Consider the following 15303-nt stretch of genomic DNA (forward strand, 5'->3'; position numbering starts at 1 on the left):
AACATAACAATTCACCAAATCTACAAGTACAAACCTGTCACTTGTAGAAATTTTCAGACTAATATAAAACCATACTACATAAATATAATGATACTATTAACACTAGAATGTGTTATATGTGTTAGAATAAAAGCTTTTTGTAGCAGTGTAGCAAGTTTTTTAATCCTCCAAAGGTTCATGTGTACTACTCTGGCTAAACTCCATGTCATTACAGTTGGCTCTTCATACCAACCCGCTTTCAAGGGTTGATATGCTAGAAGAGTTTCAATATCTGGATTTCCAGCAGTTACCTTAAGTTTCCATGTCTTAGCAAAATGGCACATTCACTCACTGACCAGCAACAATAAATTTACTGTGCTGGAACTCTAACGTGACACTAAATCTTCATTCTCAAAATTCACTCCCAGCATTAACAAATGATATAAATAACCAACTCTTTTCATGTACCTGTAATCATACCAGGCTTCTGATTTTACAATCCTGGTTTAAGCTGTTTACATTTCCAAAGTAATCAACTTTTGCTCTCCTAAATCCCTCGTAATATTCAAAGTAAAACTGATGGAATTTTTTGATAAGTTACTACAAGTTTAGCATCACTGATTACCTTCAATGCACTTGCAAGTGAACCACAGCTAATCTGTAAATTAAGAATTCATCTACAAATGGGAGCAAGAAAAAAAGTTGTTTTTCTTAAGCAAAGTTGGAAATAAACAGAAAATCTTTTTATTTAAAGGATGGTGGAGTTTCAAAAAGTGAAGTTTATGCAATTTAAGTGTCGAAATTACCTGAATCAGTAATACTAATCTCTCCCTCCCCACAAAATGAAAATTTAATTTCCTAGAAAATAACCACAGACGGCAGCCAAGAGACTTTATTTTGTGACACGTGGAGCTAAAAGTAAAGAAAAAAGTACCAGAAAATAAAGGCAAAAAGAAACTCTTCCAAGGTTGGAAGACAAAAAGTCTCTGTTTTAAGGTCTTTTCCCAACTTCTAGGATTAACTAGAAAATCTTAGACAGGTAGGGTGCAGTGACTCATGCCTGTAAATCCCAAAGCATTGAAAGGCTGAGGAGGGAGGATCACTTCAGGCCAGGAGTTTGAGATCAGCCTGGGCAACATAGCAAAACTCCATTTTGGAAAAAAAAAAATTAAAAATTAGCCATGAGTGGTGATGCACACTTGTAGTCCTAGCTACTCAGGAGGCAAGAGAATCTCTTGAGCATAGGAGTTTAAGGTTGCAGTGAGCTATGATGGCATCACTGCACTCTAACTTGGGTGAGAGCAAGATCCTGTCTCAAAAAAAAAAGAAAAAAAGAAATCTTAGACTTTAAGTACCTACTTACTAGTCCAAGGTGAGTAACAAATTATAATTTCTCAAATGAGAGGCTGGCTAAAACAAGGATGTTTTGATAACTGTAGAAGGCACTTAATACACTTTCCTAAACAGAAGACAGAGTGAGAACGAAGTACATCAATTTGAAGGCCTGATTTTTATTTACTTCGTTTATGTTTTTTGAGATGGAGTCCTGTTGTCACCCAGGCTGGAGTGCAGTGGCACCATCTCGGCTCACTGCAACCTCCACCTCCCGGTTCGAGTGATTCTCCTGCCTCAGTCTTCCAAGTAGCTGGGATTACAGGCATGTGCCATCATGCCCACCTAATTTTTGTATTTTAATACAGACAGAGTTTCAACATGTTGGCCAGGCTGGTCTCGAACTCCAGACCTCAGGTCATCAGCCCGCCTCAGCCTCCCAAAGTGCTGGGATTACAGGTGTGAGCCACCGCACCTGGCCAAGGCCTGATTTTTAATTTGGCTTCACACAACTCTCCTTCTCTAACAAAAGCACTAAATCTAGAAGCCTGTCAAATACAAGGTAACAGGATACTTCATGGTTAATAGTACCATTTAAACTCATCTACACCCCACGTAATGAAGAAACCATTGATCTTTATATTTTAATAGCTGAAGGCAGAGGTAACTGGAAAAAAGTTACTACTAAGGCATAAAATATTTCACATACCCTTATGATTCCACAGTTATTTAGAACAAGTTCAAGGAATATACATACCATAAAGTATTAAATCAGGAATAATGGATTTACTCAACAATATTAAGCACCTACAATGTGCCACTCACTGTGCTGTATAATATTATAATAATAAATCCATTACATGATATGATTCTGGTTAATGCTAAAAATCATGAAATTGTACCTACTTTTGGATTTCAAGGACAAGTTAAATCACCCTCCAAATTTTGAGGCCCTGAAACAAGGTTTCTGTTTTTCAGTGGTTTTCTTTACTTTTTTCTCTTTGGCTAATGACTGTTGAAAACTTAATGAACAGACGTAAATCTATATATACATTTTGAAGAACCAAGGGAATCTTACAAAAGACAAAAAAAAAAAAAAAAATCAAGTACTTATACTTACCAACACTCTAAAAAAATAAAGATACTCTGCAGCTCCTGAGTAATTCCCACATTCGTACTGGAATTTTGCATATCTGTAGAGTGTATCTAAATATTCCTGCCTAAACTAAAAAGAAAAAAAAAAAGATTAGGTTCTCTTGAATTCAGAGTTTTAAAACCCCATTGTAATTCATAAGTCTTTGAGGTCAAAACTATGAATGTTTAATTCACCAACTTCTTTTTTTTTTTTTTTTGAGACGGAGTCTCGCTCTGTCGCCCAGGCTGGAGTGCAGTGGCCGGATCTCAGCTCACTGCAAGCTCCGCCTCCCGGGTTCATGCCATTCTCCTGCCTCAGCCTCCTGAGTAGCTGGGACTACAGGCGCCCGCCACCTCGCCCGGCTAGTTTTTTTGTAGTTTTAGTAGAGACGGGGTTTCACCATGTTAGCCAGGATGGTCTCGATCTTCTGACCTCGTGATCCTCCCGTCTCAGCCTCCCAAAGTGCTGGGATTACAGGCTTGAGCCACCGCGCCCGGCCTAATTCACCAACTTCTAATGTATATTTTAAAATCTATCTCTGATTATGGTATTTATTTTTGGTGGCAGCTTTTGGGAGACTTTTAAAGAACTGACCTCTGGAGTTATTTAAAGAAGTAAACTAACGGGGGTTGTGCTGGGGGAGGTGGTTTCAGGATGAAACTGTTCCACCTCAGATCATCAGGGCATTAGTTGAATTCTCATATGGAGCGTGCAACCTAGATCCCTTGCTTGCGCAGTTCACAATAGGGTTCGTGCTCCTATGAAAATCTAATGCCTCCACTGATATGACAGGACGCAGAGCTCAGATGGTAATGCTTGCTCACCTTCTAATCACCTGCTCTGTGGCCCCCTGGTACTGGTCCATGACCTGGGGGTTGGGGACCCCTTAAATAATGAATTATATGCAAAGCCTCATGCTTTGAGTTAACACAAGGGAAATGAGATTGAGCGATGGTTAGGAAAGTTTATAACATTTCTTTATTTGTGAATCTGGGAACTTATAAAGACTTTGATAATTTCAAAGGCTATTGTGTTCCACAAGGCGGCCAAAGTATTACCTAATTCTATTGCTCAAAACATTTCTAATTCAAATTTAATTCTGTTTGCCTTACTTGTTAATCCATAAGAAAAGGCATCCAATGCCCTATAATATATAATACTTAGCTTGCTGTTGGCACTAATATAAAATGCCAACAACTATTGCCAGCTATTACAACTCTGGAAGAAATAAAAGCTTTGAGAATTTCTGTTACCTAAAGGTGAGCTATAAGCACATATTTTCCTATCAGCAACAATTTATAAAAACTGAAGTTTTAAAAATAGAACCAGATTTTATAATTAATAAATTAATCTGGAAATTATATTCTTAGGCCAAGCCATGAGACTATCTCTACAAACCAGTCTTTAGTTGGCATTATTAAAACATGACAACTTTAAAATATTTTTAAAACACTTACACCATGCTTATCCGCCAGGTAGTCAAAGAGCATCCTACCATCCCTAAATAATAATAAAAAAAAATTACAGTATTTTAAAGGCCACAGAAAACAAAATAAGCATATCCAACTTCTAAATTATTACCTATGCAAAGTCACCTTAAATAAATACGTAAATGTTATAAGACTTCCAGAATAAAATAAGCAGGACATTACATGTTTTGAATGTAAAGAGTACATACAAGGAGAGCTACAAACTTTAAAATTCACTTTCAGATGTCTTTAGTTCTAATTGAAAATTAGTGTTGTTTCACCACAACTAACGTAAGGCCTTTAGAAGTCTGTCAGGTAATAAAACCAGAAGATTCTGACTATTTCTAGTAAGGTGAGAAGTCTACTTAGTGGTAATCTATTGAGAATGGTTTTTGCTCTCTGTGGTCAGATTTCTAATAGATAATATAGTCTAATTACAGAGACTGATATAAAATGTACCACGTACAAACTAAAAGAAACTAATCCTATATACAAATTTTGTCCCCTCTTCCAATCTGTTAATATTTTTCAAAAGGATGATTCTGACAAATTTACAAGATTAATAAATCATGCCTGGCTGGCCACAGTGGCTGATGCCTGTAGTCCCAGCACTTTGGAAGGCTTTGGGAGGCTGAGGCAGGTGGATCACCTAAGGTCAGGAGTTTAAGACCAGCCTGGCCAACGTGGTGAGACCCAATCTCTACTAAAAATACAAAAATTAGCCAGGCATGGTGGCGGGTGTCTGTAATCCCAGCTACTTGGGAGGCTGAGGCAGGAGAATCGCTTGAACCTGCGAGCTGGAGGTTGCAGTGAACACAGATGGCGCCACCACACTCCAGCCTGGGCGACAGAGTGAGACTCTGTCTCAAAAAAATTAATAAAAATAAAAAAATCATGTCTCATGTACATGACAGCTATGCTACATACCCTACATAATCATTAGGTATAACCAAGTGCCATATTTAATTTTTCTTAAATTAGCTTTGCGTTATCTTGAGATGCTGACAGACTGGTAAAAGACAAACTGATAATAAAGACATCAAGGGACAGGGGATATAAGGGTAGTTGCCCACCTTATGAGCATTTTCATTGTTACTGTTTTTTGAGACGGAGTCTCACTCTGTCGCCCAGGGTGGAGTTCACTGACATGATCTCGGCTCACTACCACCTCCGCCTCCCGGATTCATGCAATCCTCCTGCCTCAGCCTCCCAAGTAGCTGGGATTACAAGCATGCACCACTATGCCCAGCTAATTTTTGTATTTTTAGTAGAGATGAAGTTTCACCATGCTCGCCAGGCTGGTCTCAAACTCCTGACCTCAAGTGATCTGCCGACCTTGGCCTCCCAAAGTGCTGGGATTACAGGTGTGAGCCACTGCACCTGACTGCATTTTTCAAAATGAAAACATTTTCTTATCCTTCTCATGAGAAGAAATATGCTATAATGTATCTTAGGGAGCACAAGTTTGCTTAAAGACTTAATGGGGCGAGATATTTCCCCATAAAAATTAATATAGGTGTATTATAATACTGAGTATGAAATGTACATGAAATTGCAACACAGAAGAACTTCCACAAAAACTGAACACTTGCAGTGGATCACGGTGAATAACTTTGTATTGCACTACTTACACCACTCACGTATATAATCACTGTCCTCTGGCTGATTATTTCTGGGAAAGTGTTAAGTATGACACTATATGTTCAATGAAATTTAAAAAGGGGGAATTGTCAGAAAAAGGTTTTCACATTGAAAATAGGTAGTTTATAAGTATAATAAGATTACAAGTTTTTAACACATGATCCTTTCATTTACCTCAAATTCAGTACCTGTTAAGCTACAAGGATCCTCTTTTTCTAACTGGTGAACATATCTACATTCATCTTATTCATACTTTGATCCCATAACTTCCCAGTCTTTGAGTGACTGAACTACAACATCCTAAATTTTCTGTTGTAGTCTAACAACTGGATTATTTCAGGTGTCCCTTTGTAATCACCTAGATGTGACCTGAAAATCTAAAACTACTTATTCTAAAAGCATACAAGTAGTTTAGTATAATATATAGCTCTGCCTATGCACGTAATGTGTGTGTATATATATCTCTGTGTGCATGTTTTCCTGCATATAGTCATCCCTTGGTATCCCCAGAGCATTAGTTCCAAGATCTCGCCTACCCACTACCCACCAGCCCCCTCAAATACCAAAATCTGCAGGTGCTTAAGTCCCTTATGTAAAATAGCACAGTGTTTGTATGTAAACGATACACATCCTCCCATATACTTTAAATCATTTCTAGATTACTTATACCTAACGCAACGTAAATATCATATGGTTGCTGTTATACTGTAGTTTTATTTGTATTTTTTATTGCAGTATTGTTATTTTTTAGGTTCTTCTCCTGAATATTTTCAATCTGCAGTTAGTTGAATCCACAGATGCAGAACAGAGAGTTGACTGTATTTATATGTAGTATACGTCATAGTATAGTATAGTATGCTATAGTATGGCACAGTAATTGTGTATTTGTTGCTTTTCTAAAAATATCTGGTAACATCTTCACAAATCACGAAGGAAAACTTAAGAGCCAATCTCTAAAAATTTGGTTTAAACACATAGAAATTAAAGGTATAGCACGGCAAAATATCCAGCAATTACTCAAGTGAATTCAATGGTAGCTAGGATTTATCTCAAATGACAATATTCAACTTTAGTAAGAGATTTTATTTTTAAATGTTTCTAATAACCCAAAGGACTTCTACCCGTGACATGTACTAAGTCAGAGTAAGGCAACATGCTTACGAAACAGTAAATCTATTTCCAGGTAAAGGGAAGTTAGGAATAAAATAATCTTATCAGCTCAAAACTACCCTCCTTGGGCGAGGCATGGAGCTTAGAAGGGTATGAAAGAATGTAGCCAGGAATAAAGTGAGCTCAGGTTTCTCTTATAACGAGTTGTGCTCTAAGGCGCTAGGTATTGCGCAGGCACAGGGTTTCTTTTTTATTTTTTCCTGAGATGGTGTCTCACTACGTCACCTACTTTGGAATGCAGTGATATGACACTGACTCATTGCAACCTCCACCTCCTGGGCTCAAGCCATCCTCTGACCTCAGCCTCCCAAGTAGCAAGTAGCTGAGACTACAAGCGTACACCATCACGTCTGGCTAATTTTTTGTTGCTTTTATTTTTTTGGTAGATGGAGGGTTTCGCCATGTTGCCCAGGCTAGTCTCGAACTCCTAGGCTCAAGTGATTCACTTGCCTCCGCCTCCCCAAGTGCTGAGAGTACAGGCATGAGCCACCACACAGTGGCACAGCGTTTCTTAATGGACATTTTGAGTTAGGTAATTCTTTGTTGGGGAGTAGTGGGAGGGGTGCTGTCCTATGCACTGTAGGATGCTTAACAGCATAACTGGTCTCTACTCACTAGGTGCCAATAGCACCCCTCCAGTTATGACAGCCAAAAGTATCTCCAGACATTGCCAAATGTCCCCAGGAAGGAGGAAATAGGAGATGGAAATTCTGTAGCATAATCAGTACAGATAAGTACTAAAGAAGTTTAAAAAAAAAAAAAAATTAATATTTATTAATTATACTGGCCCCTACAAAATAAGGATAAATGAACATTTAAAAATGAATAAAGCACTCATTTAAACCTATGAACTTTTACTATGGGATACTGGATAAAGTTTGAATTAACATTTGTATTAATCCAGAAACGAGAATTTTTCAAATTCAAAATTAAGAAGAGTTTACCTGGTTGACTGCATTTGCCTCGTAGTTTCTGGATCTTCAAACATCTTCACAATTGGTTCTGTTTCGGCCTGAAGCTGTTTCAGTTGTGCAACCACTGTGGTTCTTTTCTCTCTCAAAGCTAATTAAAAATGCAAAAGAGTACTACAATGTTAAGGCAAGTTAAAGTGTGCTACTCATCATGAGAATGTCTGGAAATTGTTCAGAGTATTTAAACTATACATACATTTATTTATCCCCAATATATTCATATGCCAGGGGCTACTCACTCAGAAATGTCCCCAATGCCTAATTTCTTTTTTCTAGTAATACAAAGCCACAAAAAGGAAAAGGGAATCCTCTTCCTACTCTTAAGGGAAACTGGAGAACATACAGCCTTGGGGTGACAGAGGTGAAAGAAAAAAAGGGTAGGACCCAATTATCTATCATTTAATTCTCCATTGCAGAAACTTCATTCCAAGTGTTTTTATATTTGTTCCCATTTAATTTTCTTAGGTGAATATTATCCAGGAGTTTTTGAACAAAAACTCAGAGGGGCTTACATATTACTATTACAGGCTATCCACTAGGTTGAATGGAATTTAAATCCATTAAATAATCTCTTTTAACTATAAATCCAGCTCTATAACCTCTCAAACCAAATTCTATTGTTCCTTTTACTATACGATGAAAAGGTGGAGAAAACTTGCACATAACCAACTCTGGTACCACCTTAATGTTTCATTAAGAAACTAAGAAATAGGCCGGGGGCGGTGGTGCCACGCCTGTAATCCCAGGAACTTGGGAGGCCAAGGCAGGCTGATCACGAGGTCAGGAGTTCGAGATCAGCCTGGCCAATATGCTGAAACCCCATCTCTACTAAAAATATAAAAATTAGCCAGGCATGGTGGCACGTGCCTGTAGTCCCAGCTACACAGGAGGCTGAGGCAGAAGAATCACTTGAACCTGGGAAGTGGAGGCTGCAGTGAGCCAAGATCACGCCACTGCACTCCACCCTGCCTGAGGGTGAGAGACTCTGTCTCAAAAAAAAAAAAAAGAAAAAAGAAACTAAGAAACAGTTTCCTTTTTGTTTATATACGACAAACTAAAGAAGAGCTACTGTTGTTGCAGGGAACTATAAGTCAAACAGGTGGATTATGTTTAATGTAATAATTTCTGCATTACATATTAGAAAGTATATTCTAGAGCAGTCTTTCTCAAACACAGGAGAAGATCTATGATCAAATTTTGAGAAATGCCAATTTAAACAGAGTATACTGTATTTCTCTACTGCCAGAATTCTTGGAATCTTTAAAAATGTAATGTGCATTGAAGAAATGACACAGAAGTATTTCCCAAACTTAGAGAACCACTTTTTTTTTTTTTTTTTTTAAAAGTAACATTACCACAGAAAGCAAGAGTTTGGAAAACACTGTATCACAGCAGTTCTCCAACTTGAGTGCTAGGCCTCACTTAACAGTTTTGATTAAGTAGGTCTGGTGTGTGGCCAAAAACCTGCATTTCTAACAAGCTCTCCCAGGTGAACTGATGACGGTGGTCCTGGGGACCATATTTGGAGAACAATGTCTACACTAGATGCCTCAAAATTAAAATAAAAAAAAAATATCTAAGGCACACAATGCAGTAACTAAAAAAGGTAGCAACCCAAGAACTGCAACATTCTCAGATAATTCTAAGGAATGTGAATCATAAGCACAACTTTGATGATACATACTATGAACTGAAGGTATCTGATGACCATATTTTAAAGTAGTTCCACATCTTTCACAGGGAGAAAACAATACACTTCAGAAGACATGAAACCTTTATATAACCTCTCACCCAAAGAACATTAACATTCAAATAATAATTAAGTCTTTTGGCTAAAGCTCTCTTATAAATCATAAAACTTTAATACACATATCCTCAAGTCACAAGACAAGCTTCAATTCTAATGACAAAACTTACCATGAGGAATATCATCAGAATAAAGGTTTTTGTATACATCCATAGCAAAGTCTACCATGTTGGTATCACTAAGAAGGTCCAATTTACCTTGTAATAATTCCTTTTCATTATATATCTGGAAAAGAAGATAACTTTCTAATGAATATATTTAAGTCCTCCAAATAAACTGATTAATACTAAGACTAATTTACCTGGAAATATATTTCAAGAAATACTTTATAGAATACGATAAACTATTAACTTCCCCCTCTTGTAATAATGGCAAGCAATATGGCAAGCAAACAACCTATAGACATAAAACTATTTTACTTACCTAAAATTTTTAAAATGAAGAGAATTACTATAGACATTCCAACCTCCTTCTGATTTATATGATCTTATTTTTTATATGTCCCTACAAATCATCTCTTATCTTTTCTAGGCAAGGCTGTGGATAAATAAACAAAATCCACACCATCTGTTCTGTAAAGCAGAAATAGCTGTCACCTCTCCATATCCAGGTAATCAGTAATAAACTCTAACATGCTTCTCCATCCACACTGCTGAAACAAAAACTGCACCGATTTTTTAAGTCAACCATGTCAGACCAGGCTTTTGCTTTGCAAATGGTCCAAAAAACATAATTTAAACTATAGTACAGGGAGCAAATAGATACATACACAAACTCACATCAACATGAAGTGTGCTGAGTAATATATAAAGATTCTACAAAATATTCAGGGACATAAATGCTTCAGCAAAAGAAGAGATTTCTGTACTGAACTTAATTTTGCAAGGAAAGAAAAATCCAGGCAAATGCCACAACATTTCACTGCCCGCAAGAAGTAAAGATGAAGGTGGTCAAATGGTATTTAGCCATAAGAGCGAAACCGAACCTTCCAAATTACATGCAGAACTCCTATAAATGAGTAAGACAAGACAGACCATGCAATTGAAATGGCTAAAAGATAGGCACTTTGCAAAAGAAGACAACAAAATGGCCAAAAAACATATGAAAAGGTTCTCAACTTCATTAATCATAAGTAAACGCATATTAAAAATTACAATAAAAATGTTAAAAATCCTGACAGTACCAGTGTTGCTGTGGATGTAGACTAACTGGAACATATACTCCTCTGGCAGGAATAAAATCACTTTGTAAGATTTTTATCTCCCAAAGCCAAACATACTTTTTGATCCAGCAATTCTGTTTCGAGGCATCCAAAACAACTGGGTGCATATAGTCAAAGTGCACTTCCAAAAATGTATACAGGAGCACTATTTGTAATAGCCATGTCTATCAATGTTAAAATGAGAAAACAAACCACAGCATATTCATAAGAGACTAACATTCGGCACTGAAAAATCAATGAACTACTTCTGCTATCCTAAAAACATCATGACTCACAAACAACACTGAGTGAAAGCAGTCATACAAAGCAGTACATGGTGGTAAATGCTTAACTCCACCTATGTAAAAATCAAAAACAGGCAAAATGAATCATCAGACTACAGCTTACCTTTAGGGGGTGTGAGTACTGACTAACGGGGTCAAGAGGAAGGTTTAAAGACGTCTGCAATGTTTTATTTATTAATCTGAGTGGTGGTCACATAAATGTATTCACTATTCATTTTGAAAAAAATATGTATCATTGACCAGTACATTTATATTTGTGTACTTTTATGAATGAACGTTGTATCTGATAAAATTTACCAGAAAAACTTTAACTTCTCATCACTTTGCGCTATAGAAACCGTAATCTTAAATAAAAACATTCTTTTCCAAGCATGCAACCTCTCCTCACCACTCTACTAATAATTTTAATTTACCACGTCTCTCTCCACGATAGATTCAACAGCCCTGCTCCTCTACCATCAGGTGTTACTGACCTGTTCTGAAATCTACATCTGCCTCTCAATTCTGCCTCATAGGCAGAAAGCAAATACTTCAGACTTCGTATCAAGAAGCAACAATTGAAAATACTATATAAGTACTCACATGAAAAAGGAGAATCAAATTTCCACAATTTTTTCATGAGAAAAGGTTAAGAGGGTAAAAGAATCCGTTGACTACACAGAGGTATTAAATGACAAAGTCTTGAAGGTTCCAATTCAGAGCCCAGGGTCCTAAATATTTCACTATCTGGCCTGCTCCACATGAAAATAAAGAGTGAGAAACAAATATGTATTCATTCAATCATTTATTAAACAATCATAAAAAGCCTTTATGCCAGACTCCATATTATGTGCTGAGAGCACAAGGAAGCTTCTGCTCTCATGAGGTTTATATTCTCCAATGTAACAAGTATATGAAATTGTTTTTCTCTTGGTGCAATACAATAGTCTCCCCTTATCCACGAGCTAAATGTTCCAAGACCCCCCCAGCGGAAGCTTGAAACCGCAGATAGCCCCAATCCTATATTTACTGTTTTCTTCCTATACACGCATACCTATGATAAAGTCTAATTTATAAACTGCGCACAAGAGATTAACAATAACAAAATATAACAATTAAGTTAGCATATACAGTGTGGATACATTGGACAAAAGGATGATTCATGTCCCAGTCTAAAGCAAGGGAGCGAGACAGATTTCATCCTACTACTCAGAAGGGCGCACAATTTAAAACTTACGAATTGTTAATTTCTGGAATTTTCCATTTAGTATTTTTGGACCGTAACTGGAACTGCAGAAACTGAAACTGCTAAGGGGGTGTGGGGGGGCTGCTGTATCCTCACATAGCAGGATCACTGACTCTATCCTAACCATCTAGCCTTCAAAACTCAAAGCCTCACCTCCTCAAAGTACTCTTTGCTCGCTGAAGATAACAGAATCTCAATTTTGATAGCACCCTACCAATACCTCTTCGACATTTATTACTTTTTACCTTATATCAAAAATATTCAACTCTAAAGGATAGGTAAGTTTTTAGTAGTGAGATGTCTGGGTTTTATCTTGGATTTCTCACAGTTACATGGCCCTATACAATTAACCCTTGAACAAGGGTTTGAATCACACAGGTCCATGTATACACTCTTTTTCAATAAAAGTTACACCAAGTGTGCTTGCCTTTCCTGACTTCCCTTCCACTTCCTCTACTTCTTCCACCTCTGCTACCCCTGAAACAGCAAGACCAACTCCTCCTTTTCCTCTTCCTCAGCCTACTCAATATGAAGACAATGAAGACCTTTATGATGATGTACTTCCACTTACTAAAAAGTAAGTGTATTTTCTCTTCCTTATAATTTAAGACCACTTTCTCTAGCTTACTTTATTGTAAGAATACAGTATATAACACATACAACACAAGACTGTTCATGTTCTCAGTAAGCCTTCCTGTCAACATTGGGGTATTATTAAGTTTTGGGGGAGTCAAAAGTTCTAACAGATTTTTGACTGCAGGAGTTCAGCATTCCTAACCCCTGTATTGTCCAAGAATAAAATGTACTTAGTAATTGATAATTAAATACTCCAGCATCTGTCTTCCTCTTGGTATATTACAGTCATCTTACCAACATTTTCTCCAAAGAGGTGGGTATTGGGCAGTTTTTCCCACTGATTCTCAACTGCCTGCAGTTCATAGTTTTCGTCTAGCCCTATGCAAATCTAATTTACATTTACATATTCCTCCTTTCCTTCTGTCTGCCATTAAAAAAATGAAATTATAAAGAACACAAAAATATATAAAGTTCAGCTAGTTCAGAAGTACTTCTACAAGTAGCTGGTAAAAAGGCTTTCAAAATATGGCACTTTTACTAGATCTTCTGTCCTCACTTTTCCAGAAAAGAAAACAATGCAGATGGGAATGTTTTACTCAAGGTCTAAAATACAGGTGTAAAAAGAAGAATCAAAGCAACAATATATCTTTTCAAGAGAAAATTTTACATGATAAGACATTCTTGGACATTTACGGAAAATGATCTTAGCCGTTACCTAACATCAACAACTTCAGAGTTGTCTATGTTTAGAAAAGGTGCATAGGAATATGAGGATTATACCTGTCTAACGAGCCACAACCACCTGGCAGCTGGTTTTGTGGGACGTTTTTGTTTTACTGCTTTTTGTCTTTTGCTACACAAAATCCACTCCCCAAATCTAGAGTTCCCTAAGTAGACTTACATTGTAGTCTGCTTCCAGAAACAGAATTCACTTATTTTTCTGGCCAAAATTCCTTCATCAGCAAATTACTTTGCATTATCAAAATGCATCAATTTCCCAATAAACTCACGGTATAACTAATGTCAATTTTCTTTTAGCCAAAACTTTCAAGTCCAATAAAACTTTTAGGACTGACATACGCTTTAAAATGAAGTTCCAGAATTACACATTTATTCACAATATCTTGAGTAGATAATTGAACATTAAAGACCAATTCAAATCACTTTAAGTCAGTACAATGTACACACTGGAAAACACATTTAAAGACTGTGGGGATTTCTTTTTTGGGGGGGCAGGGGAGCGCCGTCCCCATCTGACGAAATATGCTGTTCTAAAAAGTCCTACTTATCAAAGACAAGAAAACGCAAAGAACTCACAACTTGATGGAAATTAAAGCGCTAGATACTTATTTTAAGTGTAAGAGAATCACTCCAAACGACTCGACATACAAAAACCCATAGCCAAGCCCAGGCTTCCCACTGTTTCCAAAAGAAAAATCAAAAGCTCTAACAACACTCCAGGTTGCTTTTAGAAGCCGGCCTGTGAAGCTCTAACGTTCTCTAGAGAAACCAGCGAATCACCAACTTCCGAGAACTGATGCGAACGTCCCTCTGGCACTGACACCTCAGTTAGTGAAGGAGACATCTTTTCTCTCTCCGTAACCTCCCTCCTTCTCACTGCCGAATACCGCGGTGCTTCTTAACTGAGAAGACGCTAAATTACCACAAGATCCTTACTGTCCGTCCAGGAACCAAACTCGCAACCGCCTCGCACGTGTCAGGCCTAGGGCTACAGACACCGCCTTTCGGCCTTGCTCAGCAACTCACCCGCCCCCACGCCTTCCTCGCGCCCAAAGACCCCCTCACCTCCTTTACAGAGAGAAACTCAAGGAGCGGAAAGACTAGATGCCGATCCAAAAAGTGCGCGATGCGAGTAGTCAAGTCGTACTCCGCCATCTTGCCAAAGAAAAGGGAGTCTGTGCTCACTAAAACTTTATTGGTAGCGCCGACAAACGAACAGACAGATCCCGTACTGCGCATGTGCCACGGTAAAACTGGGCTAAGGAAAGGGGCGGGGTTTAGCCTGGCAAGCAGAGAAGAACGACGCATGCGCGCGGGTTGTCCGACCCCTTTGCGTTAAGGCGCGAGTGACGGGAACAGTTCCCTCTATGTATTTGTAGGTTTGTCAGTGTTCTCTTTCTAATGCTGGCCTTCGATTACCAGTCAGTGGCTTGCAGTCTATTCCGTTAATAACTAGTGAAACCTCAGAATTGATTGCTGAAGTAATGTGACTGCATTGGGATGCGGCAAAGGAAAAGATGAGAAGGGCCCTGATCTCCAGGAAGTTGCATACTAGGAGGAATATCTAGGCTTTTTCATTTGGCATACGCTAATCATTTTGTAAGCGATTGTTAAAGTGAGGGTGGGTTTTTAGACAGAAATAAGTGAAAAAAATTTTCAGATATAGTAAGAGCCATAATTTGGTGGAGATGGTTGGGTTGGACCTATTTAATTAGGATGATTAGAGAAAACTCAGATGGGAATTAAGAAAA

The 15303-nt window shown here is 37.8% G+C and overlaps 1 protein-coding gene and 1 long non-coding RNA gene across 3 annotated transcripts in view; one reads left to right on the plus strand and one right to left on the minus strand.

Moving 5' to 3' along the window:
* The window catches only part of EIF3E (eukaryotic translation initiation factor 3 subunit E), a 45426-nt gene extending 30682 nt beyond the window's left edge, over positions 1-14744 (minus strand). Inside the window, exons 1-6 of one of the 2 annotated variants that reach the window (XM_008001354.3) lie at positions 14618-14722; positions 11593-11741; positions 9615-9729; positions 7671-7788; positions 3904-3946; positions 2432-2536 (exon numbers count right to left, since the gene is read on the minus strand). In XM_008001354.3, the coding sequence (XP_007999545.1) occupies positions 2432-2536; positions 3904-3946; positions 7671-7788; positions 9615-9672 (324 nt within the window). In that variant the 5' untranslated portion in view covers positions 9673-9729; positions 11593-11741; positions 14618-14722. Of the gene's footprint in view, positions 1-2431; positions 2537-3903; positions 3947-7670; positions 7789-9614; positions 9730-11592; positions 11742-14617 lie in introns of both variants that reach the window. The other variant, XM_008001352.3, reaches the window with a different exon arrangement.
* LOC103237288 (uncharacterized) overlaps positions 14737-15303 on the plus strand; it is a 31642-nt gene continuing 31075 nt past the window's right edge. Inside the window, exon 1 of the long non-coding RNA XR_498671.3 lies at positions 14737-14799. This is a non-coding gene — a long non-coding RNA (uncharacterized lncRNA). The remainder of the gene's footprint in view (positions 14800-15303) is intronic.

This window comes from Chlorocebus sabaeus, chromosome 8 (genome assembly GCF_047675955.1).
Source record: "Chlorocebus sabaeus isolate Y175 chromosome 8, mChlSab1.0.hap1, whole genome shotgun sequence".
Classification (NCBI taxonomy): domain Eukaryota; kingdom Metazoa; phylum Chordata; class Mammalia; order Primates; family Cercopithecidae; genus Chlorocebus; species Chlorocebus sabaeus.